This window comes from Syngnathus typhle, linkage group LG8, assembly GCF_033458585.1.
Source record: "Syngnathus typhle isolate RoL2023-S1 ecotype Sweden linkage group LG8, RoL_Styp_1.0, whole genome shotgun sequence".
In the NCBI taxonomy this organism is placed as follows: domain Eukaryota; kingdom Metazoa; phylum Chordata; class Actinopteri; order Syngnathiformes; family Syngnathidae; genus Syngnathus; species Syngnathus typhle.
Window position 1 is genome coordinate 6,461,155 of NC_083745.1, and position 20,204 is coordinate 6,481,358.

A 20,204-nucleotide genomic window follows, 5' to 3' on the forward strand; every position below is an offset into this window, starting at 1 on the left:
GTATCACTACAAACAAACTGGTTTTATAACTTTATCAGCATATTTAAATGACATAAATATATTCCATCTAAATTACAGGGCCTTGTATCATACTTCAAGATTTTTTTTATCGTTATCATACAGCTCGAAGAATTTATGTATTTCAATGAGTGCTTTCATACAGAGCTAAAATGAAACCCTTGACTGAAATGAAAATATTCCGCCTGCTGAACAAACCACTACATAAAGTACAAATTTGACAAAGTCAATGGTTAAGTACAATGGTGCTTTTCACCATTCCAGCGGCCAGACGCGCTACTGTACAAACTTGGCAAAAGAAGAAGCGGGCTCTAACATGGGCGGGCGGCGATTCTGCTGCATTCCAGACCACCTTTGCTACTATTGGACAAGGCCGACTCGGGAATGAGAAAGGCATAATAATTCTCTCGTCTTTCTCACTTTCTCCATGTCTCCCACACAGATGAAAATTGTCAGGCTCGAGAGCGCCTGGCTGGTGCACGCCTCGTCTCAGGAAAATCTTCCCAGTCTTCATCAATGAGGTACAGTGTGCTGAGGGTATATGTTGCCGCTCCCATATCACAGTCATTAGTCAAGTATGTGTTTGGCAGCCTTCGAACTTTCATTTACGCGTAATCCACACCGGCCCGAACAATCTTACAGGTGTAAATTGCGTAACAAGAAGCTGAAACATTATTGTGTTATTCAGATGATCCCTGGTTGGATTTAGGCGTGTGGAAAGGTATTTGGTGATGAGTACGCATTATGAACCTCATCAAAGACTCCCTTCACACATGCACGCATCCACTCCTGGCCGCCACTCTTATTTGACTGCACCTGGCAGAATTTTCTGGTATCTTCTTACCATGGAGCACTTTGCACATTATCATCATGGAGTGCTTCTCTAATGGGCGTTACCGTAGCACATTGGCCGGCTTCTTGACGGACCTCCAAAGCAGATTGGTGGCTCTGTCTAGCCTTTCTGTAGACCTCCCGAGCAGTCCCACCTACATGGTTGACCTCCACGTTGACTTGTCCATCTGTTCCGCCTCCTGTCGCCCTTTCTCAACAGATGATCAGTAACAGTACAAGCTCACTGGTTGTCCTCTTATTTCAGTCGAATCCCAAATCTGGACAAGGAAGTTGTTTCTTAATTTCGAACTGGAACACAAGCAAAATAGATTAAAAGGCAAGATGATGTAAACATCCAAATCCTGGTGTGCTGTGTGTGTGTGTGATCCGGATTTACTTGTTCAGCAAACCATCAACTATTTGCTTTGACATGCCGGTTGGATTGTTAGCATTTTTCAGACAAACGTTTCAGCATTCATGTCACTGTCGGTGTCGGGGTTCATTCGCGTGACTTCCATTCAGCCAGCGTGGTTTCAGTTCCCACTCAATGACTGTGTGAATGAGGGATTAGTCAATTTTGTCTGTATGTGTACTGTGATTGACAGGTGACCAGGGCAGGTTGTAGTCTGCCTTAATTTAACCCCAAAAATCCACAAGGAGAGAATCCAACTGCTGTTTTTCACTCTTTTTTTGCCATTACATCAATACATCTGCTTTCAAAGACCACGTCGTCCTCAACTGCCTTTACTGTATTTGCCAGGTGTAGGTTACAACTGTCCCAAAAATGCCTCTCCCATTCCTTCATTCCTGTACCAGCTGCTGACATCCCACACAAATGGGTAGAACTGCTTGTTCCGAACATGCAGCGGTGAATACGCAAAGCAGAGACACGACCTCAGGAGTCTTTAAAATGTTGGCATGTTTGGAACTAATTTACCAATCCACAGATTCCAGAGCAGCCTGCACCTGGAAATTTGGGTCATTGTTGGTGTTTGACACATGCTCAGGTTTTGACGAGTGTCTGGAACACTTCATCAATGACTTTGAATCATTACTGCTGGAAGCAGATCCGTAGAAGCTCAGGGATTTGAAGAGAATCTTGGCAGATTGTGGTGCATCGCTGCAGGAGCTCTTTCAATAAGCTTTTCATACTCCCCCTCAAATGTCTGTCTTCTTCCAAGAGGTAAACAGGTCTCATTCTTGGATCCAATCTCTTGACCCGGCCCACATTTTCAAATTATTGTCTTGGTTCTCGACAAATTTAAAGCAGCTTTTCTCCCAATGACGTGCTTCCACTTTTGGGCCTCAGATATTTTCTCTTGTGTGCTACTTTGTCTCCATCATTGCTGGAGAGGTGATGGGTTATTTGGTACATGGTGAAAGCTCATGTTGCTTCGAGTCAGAGAACAGGAGAAGGTGCAATTTCCTGAGTTCAAGACCCAGGTGGGCTCTAAAAATAAGCCTGTCTCAGGTTAGTCAGGCGAAGTTCTCTGATCTGGTCTGCTGTCACCCTGTGTAGCTCAGTAGGCAAACAAAGGTGCTGGCATGGATGACCAAAATAAGATAATCCTTTTTCTATAGTGACAGCAGACTTAGCAACAAATAAAACAAATGTTCTATTGCAATGAAGGAGAGTTTGTGTTTCCAAGCATTAACTATACAGAGAGTTTGTCGATTTAAATTATGATGAGATTTGCCCTGAAATTCACCTTTGTAGGGAGATCAGAATGTTCATTATGGTTTTATCATCAAACATGATAATGATAATATGATATTATCAGGAGTCATATTTACTTCCTGTGTTTATCTTCTTGGGAGGAGGTTGCCTAGTCTTCAAACTAACATGCGGCCAATTACACTTCTACATAAGTACACTCTGATTTACATCAGTATGATCATGTTTTGACTCTTAGATTTCTATATTGTGGTGAAAACAAAAAGATTATATTGTGTGATTTCAACAGATGGTTGTAATTGAATAATCAAAAACTAAACAGGCCGAGTTAGATATCTCAAATTCCTTCAGACATTTGCCAAGATCAGCAAAAACACAGAAAGAATTACAGAACTGATAATAACCCTGGGATTAGTTTTCTCTCCAAATAAAACAATATTAAGCAAACACCCAAACACCAGGGACTAAATACTAGTGATGCCATGATTAGTGATTATTCATCACTCATTTTATTTATTTATTAGTTATTAGTTATCGTTTGTGCCTTCATGTTTTTATTTTGTGTCGTCTACTTGTATGTTTAGCGTGTACTGTGTCTCGTCACCGTGGGATGGAGGAAACGGAATTTCGGTTTCTTTGTGTGTCTGACATATGAAGGGATTGACAATAAAGCTGACTTTGACTTTGACTTAGATAAAGTCAAATTGCATTCTCTGTTTGTGCATCCTATTTGTGGGTATCCACTAGAGAGCGCTGGAGACATCTTTGGCCTTGGGACCTGTACTGGTCGATCAATTCCTTCTACTGCCAAAATGACCTTGCTAGCTTGGACGGTATTTGACTCATCTCGTGACCATTAAAATAATAACATGTAGCCTTCACTGGTAAACGATGCGGGAAGGGAACAGTGGGTGTGAACGGAGGCTTGGATTACAGCATGCTACGGCGTGGCCCCACAGGACTTCACCATCTGCTGTGCCATCTGAAGGCAGGAAGCTGGCCTGCTTTATCTTACCTTCACTGTCGGATCCACCAATTCTGTTTTGTTGTTGTTTGGAATGAAAGGGACATTCAATCACCAATTAATTTTTTTAAAATATCAATTGTGGCCCTTTAAAGCTTTGTATCCGAGTGGTATTTGAACTTCAATGCACCCCTGAATCTTAAATCGTCATCTTACTGAGACTTTCTGGATAATTCTATGCTTGTTAGGGCTGTCACTATTGAATATGTTTAGAATCGATTATTCCATTAATTAATCGAATAATTACAATTTTGTTTGCGTCAAAGTGTATTAATAAACATGTTTTCCCTGATTGCTGTTTTTTAAGTAGTTATTTTTATTTGCTATTATGTAGGGATTAATAAACAACTAAGCAACAGTTAAGCAATGTCAAATGAGTAGGATTGATGATCATTGTTTTCCAAAGTAAAAGCAGATGCTTGCGAATGTTTTGCTGTGATTAAACACGAAAATACATAAATCACTCTGCTTTCATCAAGGGCTTGAGAAATCAAAGAATAGTTATGTTTGAAAGCCTGAAATGAGAAAATTTGGACAATCGTTAGTTAAAACATGGCTCCAAACGATTACTCGATTGTTAAAATATGAACTTTTTTTTTTCTTGTCAGACATTTGATTCAGTTTGACACCTCAGATTCTAGTGAATATGTGTTTATTGTATTCCAGTGCATAAAGTAAGGTCAGTGAAGACATGCTTGGATGGGTTAGGTGAGAAAGAAGCCCGCCAAATTTCTATGGGATGAACTAGCGTGAAGATGATGAGCCAGGCCATTTTTAGGCTACACTGTACAGCCAAAATGTACTTCCAACATTTGAGGGAGAGAGGATTTTCTTCCACTCTGTCTTATATTCTTGACAGGGTCATTTTTCCTGTCTTCCCGTTGGGAGAAGACTGCTGGTGGTATCCTAATGTCCACACAGGGATCAGTATAGCAGCTTGTGATGTTGTCAGGAGAGGACTTTGCAAAAGCTGTGAAGCTCATAAAAGTCCATTTTACATGAATGCCACACAGGACTTTAAATTCAAAAAGTGCTTGTGGGCCAAAAAAAACACTGATGTTTTACTGTTGTTGTCTCCCTGTTTGCAAAATGGACACAAGAGCCTCATGACTCCCATGCATTTTTTTTAACTTTGCTGGGAATGGAGTATAATGTGCATATGTGTGCGCCAGATACATATGTTTATCTTCTAAAACGTGCACCTCCCACATTGTGTGGAGTCACCTCCCTCAATGCAATGGAAAGTTAGGCCCCAAGTGGTGACATAAAACCTTTATTGATTGTACAGGCAATGTTAGAATGTCATACAAGGGTGGAAAAACATAGCAGAAAACAAAACACAAATTCTTCCCCCTTAAAAACTCACTGAACTGAAGTACAATTGCACGAAAAGGGTCAGCTAACATAACCCAAAAATCTGGATACTGATTTTTGTGAGTTGCAAATGTAGCTTTCTCCGATGGCCATTTTCACATACCTGGCTGTGGTTGAAAACAGCAACCAAATTTTTGAGTTGAAGCCAATCTTGATCTGGCTAGCCTTTGAATGAAAAAAATCAGAACAAACAAAAAGTACCGGCTGGTGCACTTTCACCGCTAAATGGATACTTTTGAGCAAGTTTTCCAAACGTTTCTGCTAAAACCAATCCAATGTAGGTCAATGTGATCATCAAAAAGATACATTTATATGTTGAGACAGACAGGCAAAGAAAAATAATTTTATAAAATATTATTATTTATATAAAATGATAAAGAAGGGTCCATTTTTGACCCACATTTGGGTTATTTTTAACCCAACTGTTTTCTTTTTTTTAGTCAGCTGCAGTCGTGATATCGTGGCTCATTTGTCTTCATTGTGGCAGTGTCGGGCGTAGAAAAGATGCTGCGGTGCAGTCATGCAGCCACACAGCATAAAATGGGCCAGTTTTTAAATGGCGATACTATCTTTACTCCTTTTCAATTTATTTACAAATTATTAGCATAATGTCATCCGCTCCTGTTGCCCACAAAGCGGTCATGAGTTGTATTTTTATATCGTCCTTGACACAAAATTAGCAATATTGTCTACTGAGAATTGCATGCAGGAAAATCACATCCTTGCTATGGTTAGGCATTTTCCCCATTCTGTCCTTTTGTTCCTCCCCCCCACTGGAACTAAATGCAGCTAATATCACATTGTTGATCTGAAGCGTACTGAAAGATGTTTTGCCTCCAATGTGTCATTCCAGCTGTCTTATTTAATGACATTGCTCTATTTTTAGCCTTGTTATGGATTCATGTATAATTCAGTGGGTTTGTTTGTGTGGGCCTATGGATCATGTATACATGTGTGTCTCTTTGCTGCATTGCTTGTGTACTACAACAAACAGGATTCATCTTGTTTCTTTTTTGGCTTGTCTGTGTCAGGCTTACTCGGGGGTAGCAAAAAAGCATGAATGAGGGATGCTTCCTGTTTCTTTTCTATAGTTGTGAGCTAGGAACAGATTGTGATTGAGGAACCAATGCTCTGCATCGGATTGGTGACTGAATATTTTTTTCTAGCTATGTGCCTGTTGTGTACAGATAGTGTGTCCTTACTCAGCCAATTAAGCAGCCTGACGGGCTTCTGGTGATAAATACATATAGTGAAGCCGCTTTGACTGCTTCTTCAAACAGAGCCAAAAATCCCATTTTCCCCGACATGGCTGATATCGGAAAACGAGAACATCTGCTAGTTCTGAAATCCCGAAAATGTTTTGAGTCACTTAAGATTTGCCAGCAGGAAGGACACATTAACAATTCCCACAGAAGTTCCAAAAATGGAGTCATCCACGTGTTGAAATATAGAAGCAGACTGCCAATCATGCAACTTGTACTTGTGCAGGATGGCGCGGACTTGTTTAAGTGTTCAAAGTGGAACTTCACCGGACTCTAGTTTATTTGGACTCGACTTGTCCAAGCATTTTAGTAGATGTTTATTAGCTTTGAACGGTTCCAACTTAATATGTTTTTTTGGTTTGTGAGTTCTCATTTCCTGTCACGCCGGGACGTCTTTGGATGTACTCCACTGTCAGAATGTGTGTATTTGTGCACAGGAGACAAATCCACAACTTGTGGTTAAGTCAATAGGAGAAGGCTGTTTGCTGTGGCACAAGGCCCAGAAGACTTGCAAACATGCAGTAAGTGGAGGCTCCAACAAACTGGGCTGTCTTGTGCATGGCCGCTCTTACAGTCCCGTATGCTCGGCTTGGACTGAATGTAGTAGACTGACAATCACTACACACAAACAAACCGGAGGACAATGAACACAACATGACTCAGACAAGCTTCAGTAGATATTAATGCAAAAAGTCATAAAAATGTTTTCATTAAAGGGCAAGTCAAGTCAAAAATGATCTTTACAAAAATAATTTCTATACAGTCCTACTAGTCTAAACACAATATTTTGATTATTAAAACAGAATTAAGCATATGAACGTCACATGACCAAACTCAGAACAGGTAAGCCTTGATGGTCGTCATCTGAGGCCCTCAGTCCACAGTAAATGTCAGTATGAGATCTTTCTGCTTTATCCATCTCGTCCAGTTCAGTCATTATATACTATAGCACTTGGTTTCTTATTCGTTTTCCACTAAACTCGCTTGTATTGGTGATGGTGTGAGTAATTTGACAGTTTAACATAATGCTTACCACAAAAACTTTAGGACTGTTGTTGCAAGTGTGAAAAAGAAGCTGAGCTTCTTCCCCCCCACCCCTTCATCAATTCACGGCGCACACGTCTAATAGAAAGTGTCGGTTTGGAGTGAGGAGGAAAGCAAGATTGTTTTACTGGAATATACTAAATCACGTGGAGAATGAAATGTGAACAACTATTGGCCTCTTGTGCACTGTTACAATACTCTAAGGCTGAATTAAGCAAAGCTCTTATTTTCTGCTGAAGTGCAATTTTATACACGCTGGCGGGGCTGCAATATGAAGGTACATTCTTTCCTTCCCAAAAAAAAAATTGACCTGCCAACATGTAACCAACTATAAATACATCAAAACTGTGAACATGCTTCTATTTCTGCCAAAAACATTAACATCGGGATATCAAGTTTATGTCAAGGGGAAAAAATGATTTCTAAGCAATTCTGAGGTACCTGGGAGTTAATAAAAAAAAAAAAAAAAAGGTTGTGGTGTCAGAAAATATATAATGAATTAAACAGTGGATTACAGGCAGAATATTTGACTATTTTACAATAGTTTGTCCTTTAATATAATAGTAAGAAATTACAATAGCTTTAACAATCTTCGTTTTCTTTTTTCTTTTTCTTACATAAGCATTTTGGGTTGATTTTAAAAGTATTAATTACGGCTCAGCAGGTTTGCTTATATTCACAAAATGTGCATATTTCCATACAAATATGTGATTAGGATCTTTCTTAGCAAGGAGGAGTAAGGAGAAGGATCCTGACAAATAATACATAACACTTCCATTGTTTTGTCTTCTCTTTTTATTCATTCGCAACTTGTGCTCTTTTGCGTGTGTGCTGTTTTGCGTGCGTGTGTTTGTGCGTGTGTGTGTGTGCGTGAGTGTGCGTGTGTGTGCATGTGTGCGCAAGAATGTGATTTAGCTTATCCTGGGAGGAAATGCAGAGCTAGATAGCGAGAGCATCTCATTTCACTCCCAGTCATGAGTCATGTTTAACAAGTGCAGGGAAATAGTTTTACCAAAAAATAGACTGAGCAATGTGAAATCACTTGCTATCTTTTAAGCGCATTTTATCTCATTAACAATAATTTACAGTCAAATAGTGGAGATGTATTAGTTTCCTCTCATAAATAAATAACAATCAGGGGCGGACCGTGTGGTTCATTAACTTAAAGGAAGTTGCTGCCTGTGAAAGCAAACCAAATGGTGCATCAAAGTGGGCCCAGATGAATGTTTAATGGGATGACTTCCTAACGGCACAGTAAATCGTTGATGTGAGATTGTGCAGCACTGCCGCATGACCACCGCGGCAGAAGCGGCTCCTCTTGGCTGCATGCTTAAAGCAAAGCATGAACTTTAAAACGTGCTGCCATTCAAGGCACTAAGAAGCGTGCCGTCAAAGTTGTAAAATGTACTAAGCTGTAAATATAAAATGTGCCGCACTGAATCTTGCCTTATTGTGCTAGTCATTGCACAATCTGGTGCCTTGAGAGTCTTTATGACTTTATTGTGTTCCGTGACCATATTCAAAATGCTGACCAATCAAATGTCAAATCAACTTTCCCAATTGAAATAAATGAAAATGCCAGTAATCCATTCCATTAAAATAAAATAACTGAGGACATGTTGGGGATAGACTGTTGTGAAGGACGGACGGACAGAAGGTTGGCCGGTTGGATATCCGACTTTTTAATTTTGAATGTGGAAATTTTTCATTTTGCCCTTTTATTTATTAAATCAATCACGAAACAAAAATACAGTAAAAGTAAAATGAATTAAAGGTGAATATACATTTCAATCAATGCCAATTTTACTGATTTCCCCACTAAAACTGTGAAATAGATACACATGCACACACACACACCTCCCCACACGTGCATCATCCCCACGCACGCACACACTCTCGCGCCTGCTGTACTTGCGGCAGGCTGCACGAGCCGCGCCGCCGTAGCACGCGACAACAGCGCAGACGCGTGTCGTCGTCCTCCAAGCCGGACACGTCCATCCACATCCATGCTTACAGCTCATCGCTGCAACATGGCGACAGAGGTGAGACATGCTGCTTCTTCATCTTCTTCTCGTCCTGCACGTGGTGTCTTGAGCTGGGAAAAGTCACTCATGTTGAATTCATCATGACTGAATGTGTCTTTATTTGCCTCATTTGAGTGTCTTTTCAGCTCAACTATTTATTTAAGATCTAATTAACAGTCCTGATGAGGCATGGGATCATCAGCACCATGGACAGGGGCGGACTTATTTCCCCCCCTATTAAACATGAATGGAGCATCTTGAAAGACTTTGCTGTCATGGCTTCTTCATTTACAGAACGTAAATGAATTCCCATGCATCGATTTCTAAAAATAGAACATTGTGCAGATGTACCTAATATATTGTCCACTGAGCCGACAACGCATCATCATTACTTTGAGCCAATGAACAGCCAGTTTCTGCGTGTGCCCTTGTTGATGTCACGTTGTAACTAAAGGCATAGCCGCCTCAGGTATCCTAATGATTTAAATGGAGGAGTCATGCGGTTAGCCGCTGCATAATTTCTTCCGGAAGCTCCCTTGTAAAGTATGATGAAATACAGATAACGACAAGTTGCACAGTGAGTATGCTTAATGAGCAATGTGCTGTATTTATGATTAAAAGGAATGAGAAATATGCTGGCCAGTATGGCTTCCATGCCCAACACTTTAATAATACAAAGGCACATCAACGTGGAAGCAGGTCTGAATGGAAAAGACTTCAACGTATCAATTATCCATGGCAGGCTGCAGCCATTCGTTGTCCATCAGTGATTGGAAGTCCTGTCAACCACTTTACTTCCTGTCCGTCATTGTCTCCTCCACTTTTTCCTCTCCTGAATCATAAATATTACATATCTACTTTTGCCTCAGCCTGTAGTCTACAGTCCGCCATTCAAATAATGACCCCAAAACCCCAACAATTGTATAAATTTGCCAACATGTTCAAAAATCTGCGGAATGAGCTTGGCTCTGCTTTCGTCCTGCGATAAATGATAGTTGTTTTCCACTGCGTTGGTAATCGTGTCTATTAATAGCCCAACTTGGTCATTATGACAAGCAGAAGGCTGGGGAGTATAGAAAAAACGGATATTTAAAGCTCAGGCAGAGAGAGCAATTTTGTGTGACTGGAGTTTTTTAGCGCTGAAGACCAAAATAGCGGTGTGGAGGTTATTCCTGGTTGTCAGTGAAGCAGCATCTTCTTGGCTTTCTTATATACATGATAGACTCCACACTGCGAGATAATAATGCCTAACATTCTATAACACTAGATGCCATTCCATTGATAAAAATATCCACGTAATCGTATTACAATCCATCCATCCATTTTCTATACCACTCATCACATCAACATCCTAAAATTAAGCCTTACTTTGTACAGTACAATTTTAAATTAATTATGCAACAATTGAAAATACTGTTTGACTACAAACAGAATTTTTGGGAACATCCAGAACAATTAAAACATATTCAATGTCGTGTAATTCCCACTAAATTGCATTAAATCAAAATCCCAGTTTATTCTTACTAACAGCCAAGTGTCCAAATACTTTTACTCATTTATGAACCATTCCTTTTATATATATATATATATATATATATACACACACACATCCCTCTCCACTCCCTATCCTTCCGAGTGAAGTAATTGAGATCAACGGAGAGAAGCTTTACAGTGTCGCACTTACTCACCGTTGCTGTTCTTCACCGAGAAAACTGCTGTTTGGATGTAAAGCACTCAACGTGCTTTTAAAAGAAAGTAGCGGCTGTTAAGTGCAATCAGGCCAAGTGCTTGTAAAGGATGCGCTGAGAGGGCTGACGATGTAGTAAAGTGACAGGCAACACGGTGTAACTCTTGTGTGTGTTTGTCTTGTCGTGTGCAGTTTCACAGCCTCCAGGAGATGAGGCGCACTGCTTCTCTAGTGATGAAGGTCTTCATACAGAGGGACTACAGCGAGGGGACCGTCTGCCGCTTCCAGACTAAGTTTCCCCCCGAACTGAACAGCAGGGTGAGTGTCGTGATTCTGCCGCTGTTGACATTCACTTCTGTACATATATTATATTCCTCAGTTTCATTACCCAGTGTTAGAAAATCATAGATTTTTTTTAAATAGTTCAATGCAGAAAGTGAAACTCACTGTAATATAGATATTTTGATAATTAGGGGCCTACAGACAACAAAAACCCCAAATGATCTAAAAAACAAAATAATTTGTAACTAAAAAAAAAGTATTTCAAGAATCTGTACATGAAGTTTGCATCTTTATTTCAACTACTAAGATAAATCCCCTAAAATAAATATTAAAGACCTTTGTTTGCTGTCGTTACTTTTTTGCGCTGCTCCTGTTATAGCGAAACTAGATGCAATAAAACGTTTTTTTATTATTGTACTTAATAAATTGTGCAATGAGTGCATGTCCTAATTTCTATGAGGACATATTCAAAATGTAACTTTTGCTCATATTAGCAACAACAGCAGCTTTTTTATTATCTTCCGATTCATGGCCATCTGTTATGATTATACAGACTAGTATAGCCTTGCCAAGTACAGTAATTAGCAAGGAGAGGACATTCCCACCTTCACACTATCGTAAATGTAAAGTAAATCTGCACTTTAAATTTGCTCAGGCAGATGCTTACAGGATTTGCATTTTCATACCGCAAAGTTGTTTCATATTGCACACAAAGCAGAGCTTTGACTTTGTTGCCGTTGAGGCCGAGCAATACTTTTTGACTCTGATGACACGTCTGCGTTTTGTGTTTTGCAAGTAGATTGAGCGAAACTTGCTGGAGGAAACGGTGAAGACGCTCAACTCGTTCTACATGGAAGCTGAAAAAATCGGAGGCCAGTCGTACCTGGAGGGATGTCTGGCCTGTGCGACGGCGTACATCGTCTTTTTCTGCATGGAGACGCGCTACGAAAAGGTAAACGTGATCGCAGCATCTTCCATCTTTACAAATGATCACACTGGCCACCTGCAGAAAATGAATGCAATAGTTCCCATTCTCAGCAAATTGCGTGCTTGAATGCACTCCCGCATATCGAGGTCACAGTTGTTTGCACCAGCATGAACCAAAGACGTGGCAGATACCATCTGCTCGTGCGATAGCTTAATAGACCTCGCTGTGAGGCGCGCGCACACACCTGCGTGCAGATGGGCCAAGCACGGCACGCCACTCGTACATCCGTCCCGACAAAGGCCAGGTGATAGCATAGAGTTCCATGCGCAGTCTTTGATCACCTGCTACTTCTATTCGCTCAATCTGGAGCTGCGCTAAAGTCCCAGCATGCCTCGATAGCTTGATCTCTTCCACCCGCATCAATCATCTCCCTGGTTTTGTGGCTTTTTCTAAACAATTTCTTATCAACAGAAAGCACTGGGCGCTATGCAAAGTTGTTTGTAGCTGTAATGAAGCCATGCAGAAAAAAAAATCTCCTCCAAGTTCCTTTCATGTCTTTTGTCTGCCGGTGGAGGAGATAATATCGGCTTCACCCGAGAGTGACTTTATTGAGTCGTTTGACAAAATGATGTCGGTTGAATGATGATGACAAGTGTAGCCATCCAAGTAGATCTTCGATAAGAGGCCACACGCACCAAGGAGAGCGTGTAGAGAATCAGCGGAGCACCCAAAAGCCCGGATGCTTGCGGTGCACGATCTCAATGGACGCTGATTGCTCTGAGCATGTTGAGATGTGCACCCCATGGAGCGCATGGTTGGCTTATGCAACATTGATAACAATTATGCGTCTATAATGTTTGGAGTCACATTTGAATGTCATAAAAGTATGAGAAGTTGACCCAAGGGTGCAGGGGGAAAAGTGCTCTAAGGGCCACATTTGAGTTTTAAAACAGACAGATAGCAGATCAAATAAAAGTTAGATAAAAAGGGTAAAAAAAAGTCGATTCCCTAAATTACATTTCATTCTTTTTTTATTTGTGCATTCAAATTAGTCAATCGATCATTTATTTTTTTATTTTTTTTAATGAATGAAATTTCACGTAAAATGATTTATTTTACTAATTTTTTTTAGTCGACCCACTCTTTGAGGATTACTGGATTAAGCACTAATTGATGAGCTAAATAAATTCAAAATATTATAAATGAATAAATATATATATTAAAATAGGAAAAGCTATCAACACAATACTCTTAATAATTTAAAATGCTTGGAGCGTCAGCATCTCACTGACACGGAAATTCCATCTATTCCCTGGATTTCTGTGAAGTGTTGCAAGTTAACACACGGGAGATGGGGGGGGGAAGCACATTTTATGACCTAGGAATTTGATTTGTCCATTTCAGGTCTTTTCCCTTCGCCAAATACACAGAGATGCAATTACGACTGGGGTTTCGTCTTTGCGGTCAGGTTTGCGGGGTCAGTACGTCAACAGCTGTGCCTGCAGCTGTGGAAGGCCTTTCCTATCTCAGAGGAGCTTTTGTCAGTTTTGTAGCAAAGCCTCTGCGGTTCGAATCTCTCTTGAAGGAATAGCGGAATAACCTTTAGTTAACTCATAGATGTTTGGATGCAAATTGTTGGGTCACTCATTGGAGTACTTGTCCACCATTTAAAGTACCTCTGATTAATCCCAATAAAGTTCAGCCATTCTAGCCATCTTGTCATGACCTTGTATTTGAAACAAGGGTGTGTGGACTTTTTCTATCCACTGCACTTGATTGCTCACAGTCAACGATGTGGTGGAGGATATTTGTGTTTGAGGTATTGTTTGAACTGCTGATTTGATTTGTCCACACTGTGGGCTCTGTTCGCACAAGTCAATGTGCAGAGGTGAAGTTACTGAGAAAAACAAAACAAAACAGATGTACGTATTTGTTTTCCCTCAGTGCACAGAAGTGCAAAATGATGGCGCTCGCCTTTTCAACAGCGCTGACAGCTTTTTTTGTGGCGGCAATGCCCAGTGGAGTGTGGTTGGGCTGTCAGACACGCTTAGTCTGCTTCCAGTGGATGCGTGGCATATCAGCATTGATGTTGTCCACAGAGGCATATAGCCCATGCTCAATAATCTGCCCTAATTATGCCATTTAACTCTAATAGCTGTCCTTTCAGCATGACTGGCCATCAGTCAGCACAAATCCTGTGGACATGCGGCAAGACGCTCTGTTCTCCGAGGCAAACCAGTTATGCTCTGTGTGATGCAAGAAGGGTTGATGAACATAGATTTCTCTCTCAGTAAGATAAATGTTTCCATTTTACTAGTTCAAACTATCAAAGAAACACAAAGCGACCTTTGTTTATTTAAAAAGCACCAAATACAAAGGTGAAAAAAAAGAACTTTTGCTACTTAATATATTAATTGACAATTTTGCATCAAATCATATTCCCTATTATTAACTTTCTATGTTGCATTTCAGATTTTGAGAAAGATTACGAGCTACATCCAGGATCAGAATAAGAAAATTTATGCTCCGCGAGGGCTGCTGATCACCGACCCCATCGAAAGGGGAATGCGAGTTGTATCCTTCAGAGAGAAACCTGCCACCTTCTTTTCCTCCTGCCACTCAAACAGCACAATAGCACACACTTCAATAGAGCGGTGATAACGGATAAGAGGTGGCAGCGGTTTAGAGGTCACGGGAGTCACTGTGGTTTGAGTCCTTAAAAATTCCACACATGCATGTGGGTTGGGTGGCCAAATGAAAAACACCTTCTCCTCCTTCTTGTTATTGGCCATGAGGATGCCCTTGGAATGGCACTTAGATTAAACTCCATCAGGGAGGATGTTCAATAGCCCACTCATTACTTGGAGTGAATATGAAACAAGGCTTTGGAGAGAAAAACATTTAGTCAGCAGTTCTGCCTGTGTGTATGTGAGATATTTTACTCTTTTTTTTCTTTAGAAATTAAAAACGGAGATGGAAAAGCAGGATTGTAAACTAGCTGGTAAGTAAGTATCAAACAGTACCCAGTGCTCCTGACAAAATTGTGTCAGATGGTTTTAGTGTGTTTTGCAGAATTGCCTCCTTGACTTCCCTCTCATAGTTAGAGATCAGCATATTCGAGGACCGAGGCTCGAGCAGCTCCAGCCCCAGCAGCAGTGCCTCATCGACGGCGGGCAGCGCTCGGTGACTGGAGGGCCAGCGCCAGGCTTACGGGTACCACCACGGGGCAAGCGGGACGCACACAAACATCCGCATGCTGAAACACGAGAGCACCCGCTTTTGAGGGGAGATCCACGCCGAGACCTGCAACTCGGTAACAGGAGGAAGCCACACTACGACAGATATCAAATAATATTTGCAGTCCGACTCTAAAGCAAGATATTTGTTTCCCCCACTCACCATTTGTCTCAGTCCAACTATTCACTTTATTTCCCATGAGTCCATCTTTCACTTATAGCTGAGTCAGCAAGCTCACACTTGATTAGTGTCAACATGTAATTGGCTGAGAAAGGCAGGCAGTGTTTATATGGTGATGCACTGTCAAGGCTATTGCAGCAATTCCCTTAATCAGGGTTGGAAAACTACCACTCACTCTTCTCCAGTTTATTGGAAAGCCATTTAGATAGCGCTGCTATGCTAAATATATTCAGCCTCATCAACTAGCAGCGCTTTTAGTATTAGCATTATGCTTCTCATTTACACTAGTGAATAGTGTCAAGATTGAGAAAAAATATGCGAAAATAAATGTGTCGAAATGTCAGCTGAATACTCTAATACTCGGCTGAATCATTTTTGCATATTGAATTTTATTTCTTGGCTAATGGCATGAAATTAGAACTTAAGTTATTCCGCATTTCCACACCCACACTGCAGGTGGGACCCCCCACGCAAATCAAAAATATCTCAGATATTCTCAGAAATTCAAGCTGGGAAGTCGTGTACGGTCATGCGTGGATTCAGCTGCAGATATTTTTACCGGCCTGGGCCACAGTTGCTATTCTCTGAGGTTTAATACAAGCTCTATAAAAATGCTTGTTCTTTTAGTTGTATAGACCTGCGTCCCAGTGCGACCTCAAGCAATCAAGTAAAATAAACACATTGGTATAAAAGTAGAAGTGTCTGATACATATTGACATAGCTAATCTAAATTGTCAAATTTAAACCATATTTTGCACGTGGGCAATGACTTGCTTGTTGGTGGATTTGAGGGTAGCATTTCCATGTCATCCAGGAAAACACAGTTCTAGCTCCCTCTAGGGTAAGACTACTGCCACGGTTAACTCCATTGTTATGTTTCTGTCTTTGAGCCTTCCCATGTATTGTTTGAACTCATCTTCTTATGCCTCAGTAACTTACCAAACTAGAAATATAACAATAATACCTGCATGGTCAAGTTGCACAAGTGTGCATCCTCCTGAGCTTTTGATGCCTTCATGTTTCATCCCAGTGGTGCCCAACCTGGTGCTGACGGACTGAGCCATTTCAAATGACTTTTGCTGCCAGTGAGCCACAAACTCACTTTATAGACAGTGTATATTAAAAAAAAAAAGGCAGCATATGTGAGAAAACTCCGCTGCACGTGCTTGTTAATACTGATTTACAAAGAAGACTGTACAAAAAGTATATGCTTGAAAATTATATAATTTATACTGATGAATAGTAATTGGTAGATTTTATATAATATATAATAATTTGTATTTTTTGTACATGTATGTTGATTCACTTTATCAACTGTCTAATAACAATCTTGTCACCATCGTATATTAACAATAATACTGTATGTGAGCATGTGAAGCTTAATAGTTTTTTTTTTGCATCGCACCTCTAAAATTTTCTACAATGATGCATTCTAAAATTCAGTATTTTCTCATATAGTAGTTCTAAATTTTATTTTATTACAAACTTCCTATAGTTTCATTGCATTTGTTTATTGTGCTATATATTGCTGTATATTTCAAAAAATTATATTTCTATAGTACTACAAGTACTATTCATAATACAGTATCAAGTAAAGTAACACAATAAAATTGCCACAAATAAGCTGCTTGGTAAAAATAATGTATAATAATCAATTAAATAATATGTAAGTGTTATTTTAAGGCGTCTAACCATTCTTTTGTTCGAAATTGTCTTATGTTCAAAATCCAAACGCATATGCTGTAACTACTCGGTGAGTGTTTGTATAGAGGTATGTGTAGGTAACACAAACACATCATCAGCTGTTCATACATCACTTCTTTTTTTTTTTTTTAACCAAGGGGGACAGTTGCACATCCCTCATTTGAAGAAGAAAAAAATAACCGGTATATGTGAGGGGGAAAAAGAGTGTCAGTTTTCTTTGAACACCGGCATGCTGATATGTGGCCAGTAGATTTTAGCGCAGTGGCTTCTGATAAATGAAGACAAGCAAAGCCAGTGGAGATTCATTGGGACGTGAATGTCTTCTAATGCAGCAGAGAACCTCGCTCGATCACACTCTCCATTAACCTCTGTGCCAAAACACGCATAATGCCTGTGTGCCAAGTAATGATATATAGTCCATTTACATGTACATTCCCAAATTTGTTTATCTTGATACTGTATTGGAGCGTCACTATTTGGCCATCACGTTCACTATTATATATGAATAATGCATATTGTGCTATTTCTATTGAGGTCCTTTTTGTACAATGTCTTCCTGAAGTTATAAATGATGAGGCGTTGAAAGTCAGTTGGAAGATTTTGACTCAGGCAGACAAAGGGTGAATTGATGAGTCGTGCTGCATGGTTTAACAAAAGATGAAAAACGAAGGGGGGGGGGGGGGGGGGCGGTACAGCATTTGCTCTTACTGAATTTCCTGGTGTGTAATTAAAAATGATTTGCATATCAAAACTTGTGGGTTTTCAAATTGCAGCTTTGAGTTAGACATGGAGCTGCCGCTCTGTAGCGATAGTTCCAAAATGAATCCACTCGGAGGTCATTTGAGTTCCAGGTTGGACATGTACACAGGCGTGCTCACGCACTTGCACATCAGTGGCTACAAAATCGGTTTATTTGCGGTTTGGGTCGCTCCAATCATTTACTGTCAGTGAGTGGGAAGAAAATCCGCTTGCCGACCAACTAATTTTGTCATCTCGCTCCAAATCCTGATTCAAACATCTGGCTCTTGAATTGTTAAGTATTCCAATCTGTTTCAAGTTAGTGCATGTGAAAATGTGTTTGTGTCTGAAATATCAGTTTTTAAATGTTTGCATAATACTGGGGCAATATTTATATCTAGTGATCACTTTAGTTGGTTAAACTTAATTACACTCAGTAATAAATGGTTGAACTGATACAATGTTAAATTTGACTGAAAAATGAAAAAAAAAAAAAGAAAAACTAGAATGTCAGACAATCAATCCATTTAGTGTTTTATTTGTACGTTTCTATATTCCATCTTTTTTTAGTGGTATCTATTTGAATAATGCTGACACAAGGCACTTTGTGAATAAATGGATAAAATTACAATGATCAAGTGTATGCGTGTGCATGTGTGTGTGTCTGCGTGTGTGTGTGTGTGTGTGTGTAGAATATCCATCATGGCTCACTCATAAAGCCAATAATGAAGCTGTTCTGGCAAATGATGTGGCATCTTCACACCTGCATAAGTGTCCAAAGGTCAATTTAACACCATCGAGTAGCTCTCAGCCTGCTCAGGCCTCATTTTTCCCCCCTTACCGCATTGTTTATTTTTTGTTTTTCTTCCAGTTGATTAGTGTCCAACATTTCAAATTCTTTGGCTGCACATCGCTCCTTCTTTTCCTCTCCGGCGCCTGTGCTCCAAGCAAGAAATACAGGCCGACTTTTTAACCATCTGTCTAGATGGAGAAAATAAAGTGGTATTGATTGGTTGAAATGTTTCTTCTGGTAAAGTCTGCAAACTACGTTTCTGCACTGTTGTAAGATGATTGAGACTGGCAGCGGTGCTTGGCACGGGTAGTGCCGCGCTTATAATGAAGTACGCCATTGTGTGCTTGCATTGAAGGCGTTATACATCGAGTCGCTACATCGGACAAAAGCCAAGACTGCACTTTTCAAACTTGTCTGTATTATTTCACGGCCGTCTTACATACTGTAAGCGCATCCTTCTCGCAACTTCTGAATTCAATCCGAGAAATGTAAATCTGACAATGCTCCTGGTTTGAAATCAAACTTGCTTTTTCAGATGTTGCTGTTATTTGGAATATTTCACCAAAACATATTCACTTTGTCTTCCAAGTATCTGCTAGCTTAATACTAACACACATTGCAAAATGTTGCCTGCTGTATACTCGAATTTCCCCATGTAAAACTAACTCAAAAATATTTTCTCTTATTTTAGATCAACGGCAAGATTTGACTGCATGTATTCACCATTATGTGAAACCACACCCCACTGAAACCAGAAGTTCTAGTCTGGCCACTTTTATTTATTGTACTTGATTTCAGTTTTGGCACAATCTCCTATGCCCTGCCTGTTAACGTTGGCATACATTTAACAAAAAACTGAATTCACTTAACCACAACCTGATTGACCTCCCCGAACATTTTGGGGCAAAATAAAAAGCAGTTCAAAAGTGTCACGACCAATAACTTCGCCTCCAACTGACACCGAGGTTTTCGTGCTTAGATCTGTTTCGGGAAAAATAAATGACATGTCTCGTTTTGATAGTACCGCAAATAAATGTAGCTTGTTTTATCTCTACTAATACTCTCCTAATCCGATAAAAATGGTCTGTAATTACTGCTGTTAACTCAGCAGTCAGTGACAATTTTGCAGCTCCTTCATCACTTATCGGAATTGCTTTAATCACGCTCATTAGATCAGCCGGCTTTGAATATAATCAAATGACATGAAACGAGCCTCTCCCTTGATGATTAGCCATCAATTTATTTTCTTTGTGACTTTAATCAGAGTCCAATGGCGCTGAATACTGAATCACACAAATGACATATAAAGACTGAAGATCATTCGTAAATGCTTTCAGAACGATGGGCTTTTTCTTTTTTGTCATCATAAAGACATTTTCTCTGGATTTACTTTTGAGATTTAC

The 20,204-nt window shown here is 40.0% G+C and overlaps 1 protein-coding gene across 1 annotated transcript; it reads left to right on the forward strand.

Annotated features, from left to right (window-relative positions):
• Positions 1-457: 457 nt before the first annotated feature.
• On the forward strand, positions 458-17,248 carry golga7bb (golgin A7 family, member Bb). The gene is made up of 5 exons (XM_061285746.1): positions 458-539; positions 11,132-11,257; positions 12,021-12,173; positions 14,622-14,723; positions 15,250-17,248. The coding sequence occupies exons 2-5, from the start codon at positions 11,150-11,152 to the stop codon at positions 15,334-15,336; spliced, it is 450 nt and encodes a 149-aa protein (XP_061141730.1). The 5' UTR covers positions 458-539; positions 11,132-11,149; the 3' UTR covers positions 15,337-17,248.
• Positions 17,249-20,204: the final 2,956 nt, after the last annotated feature.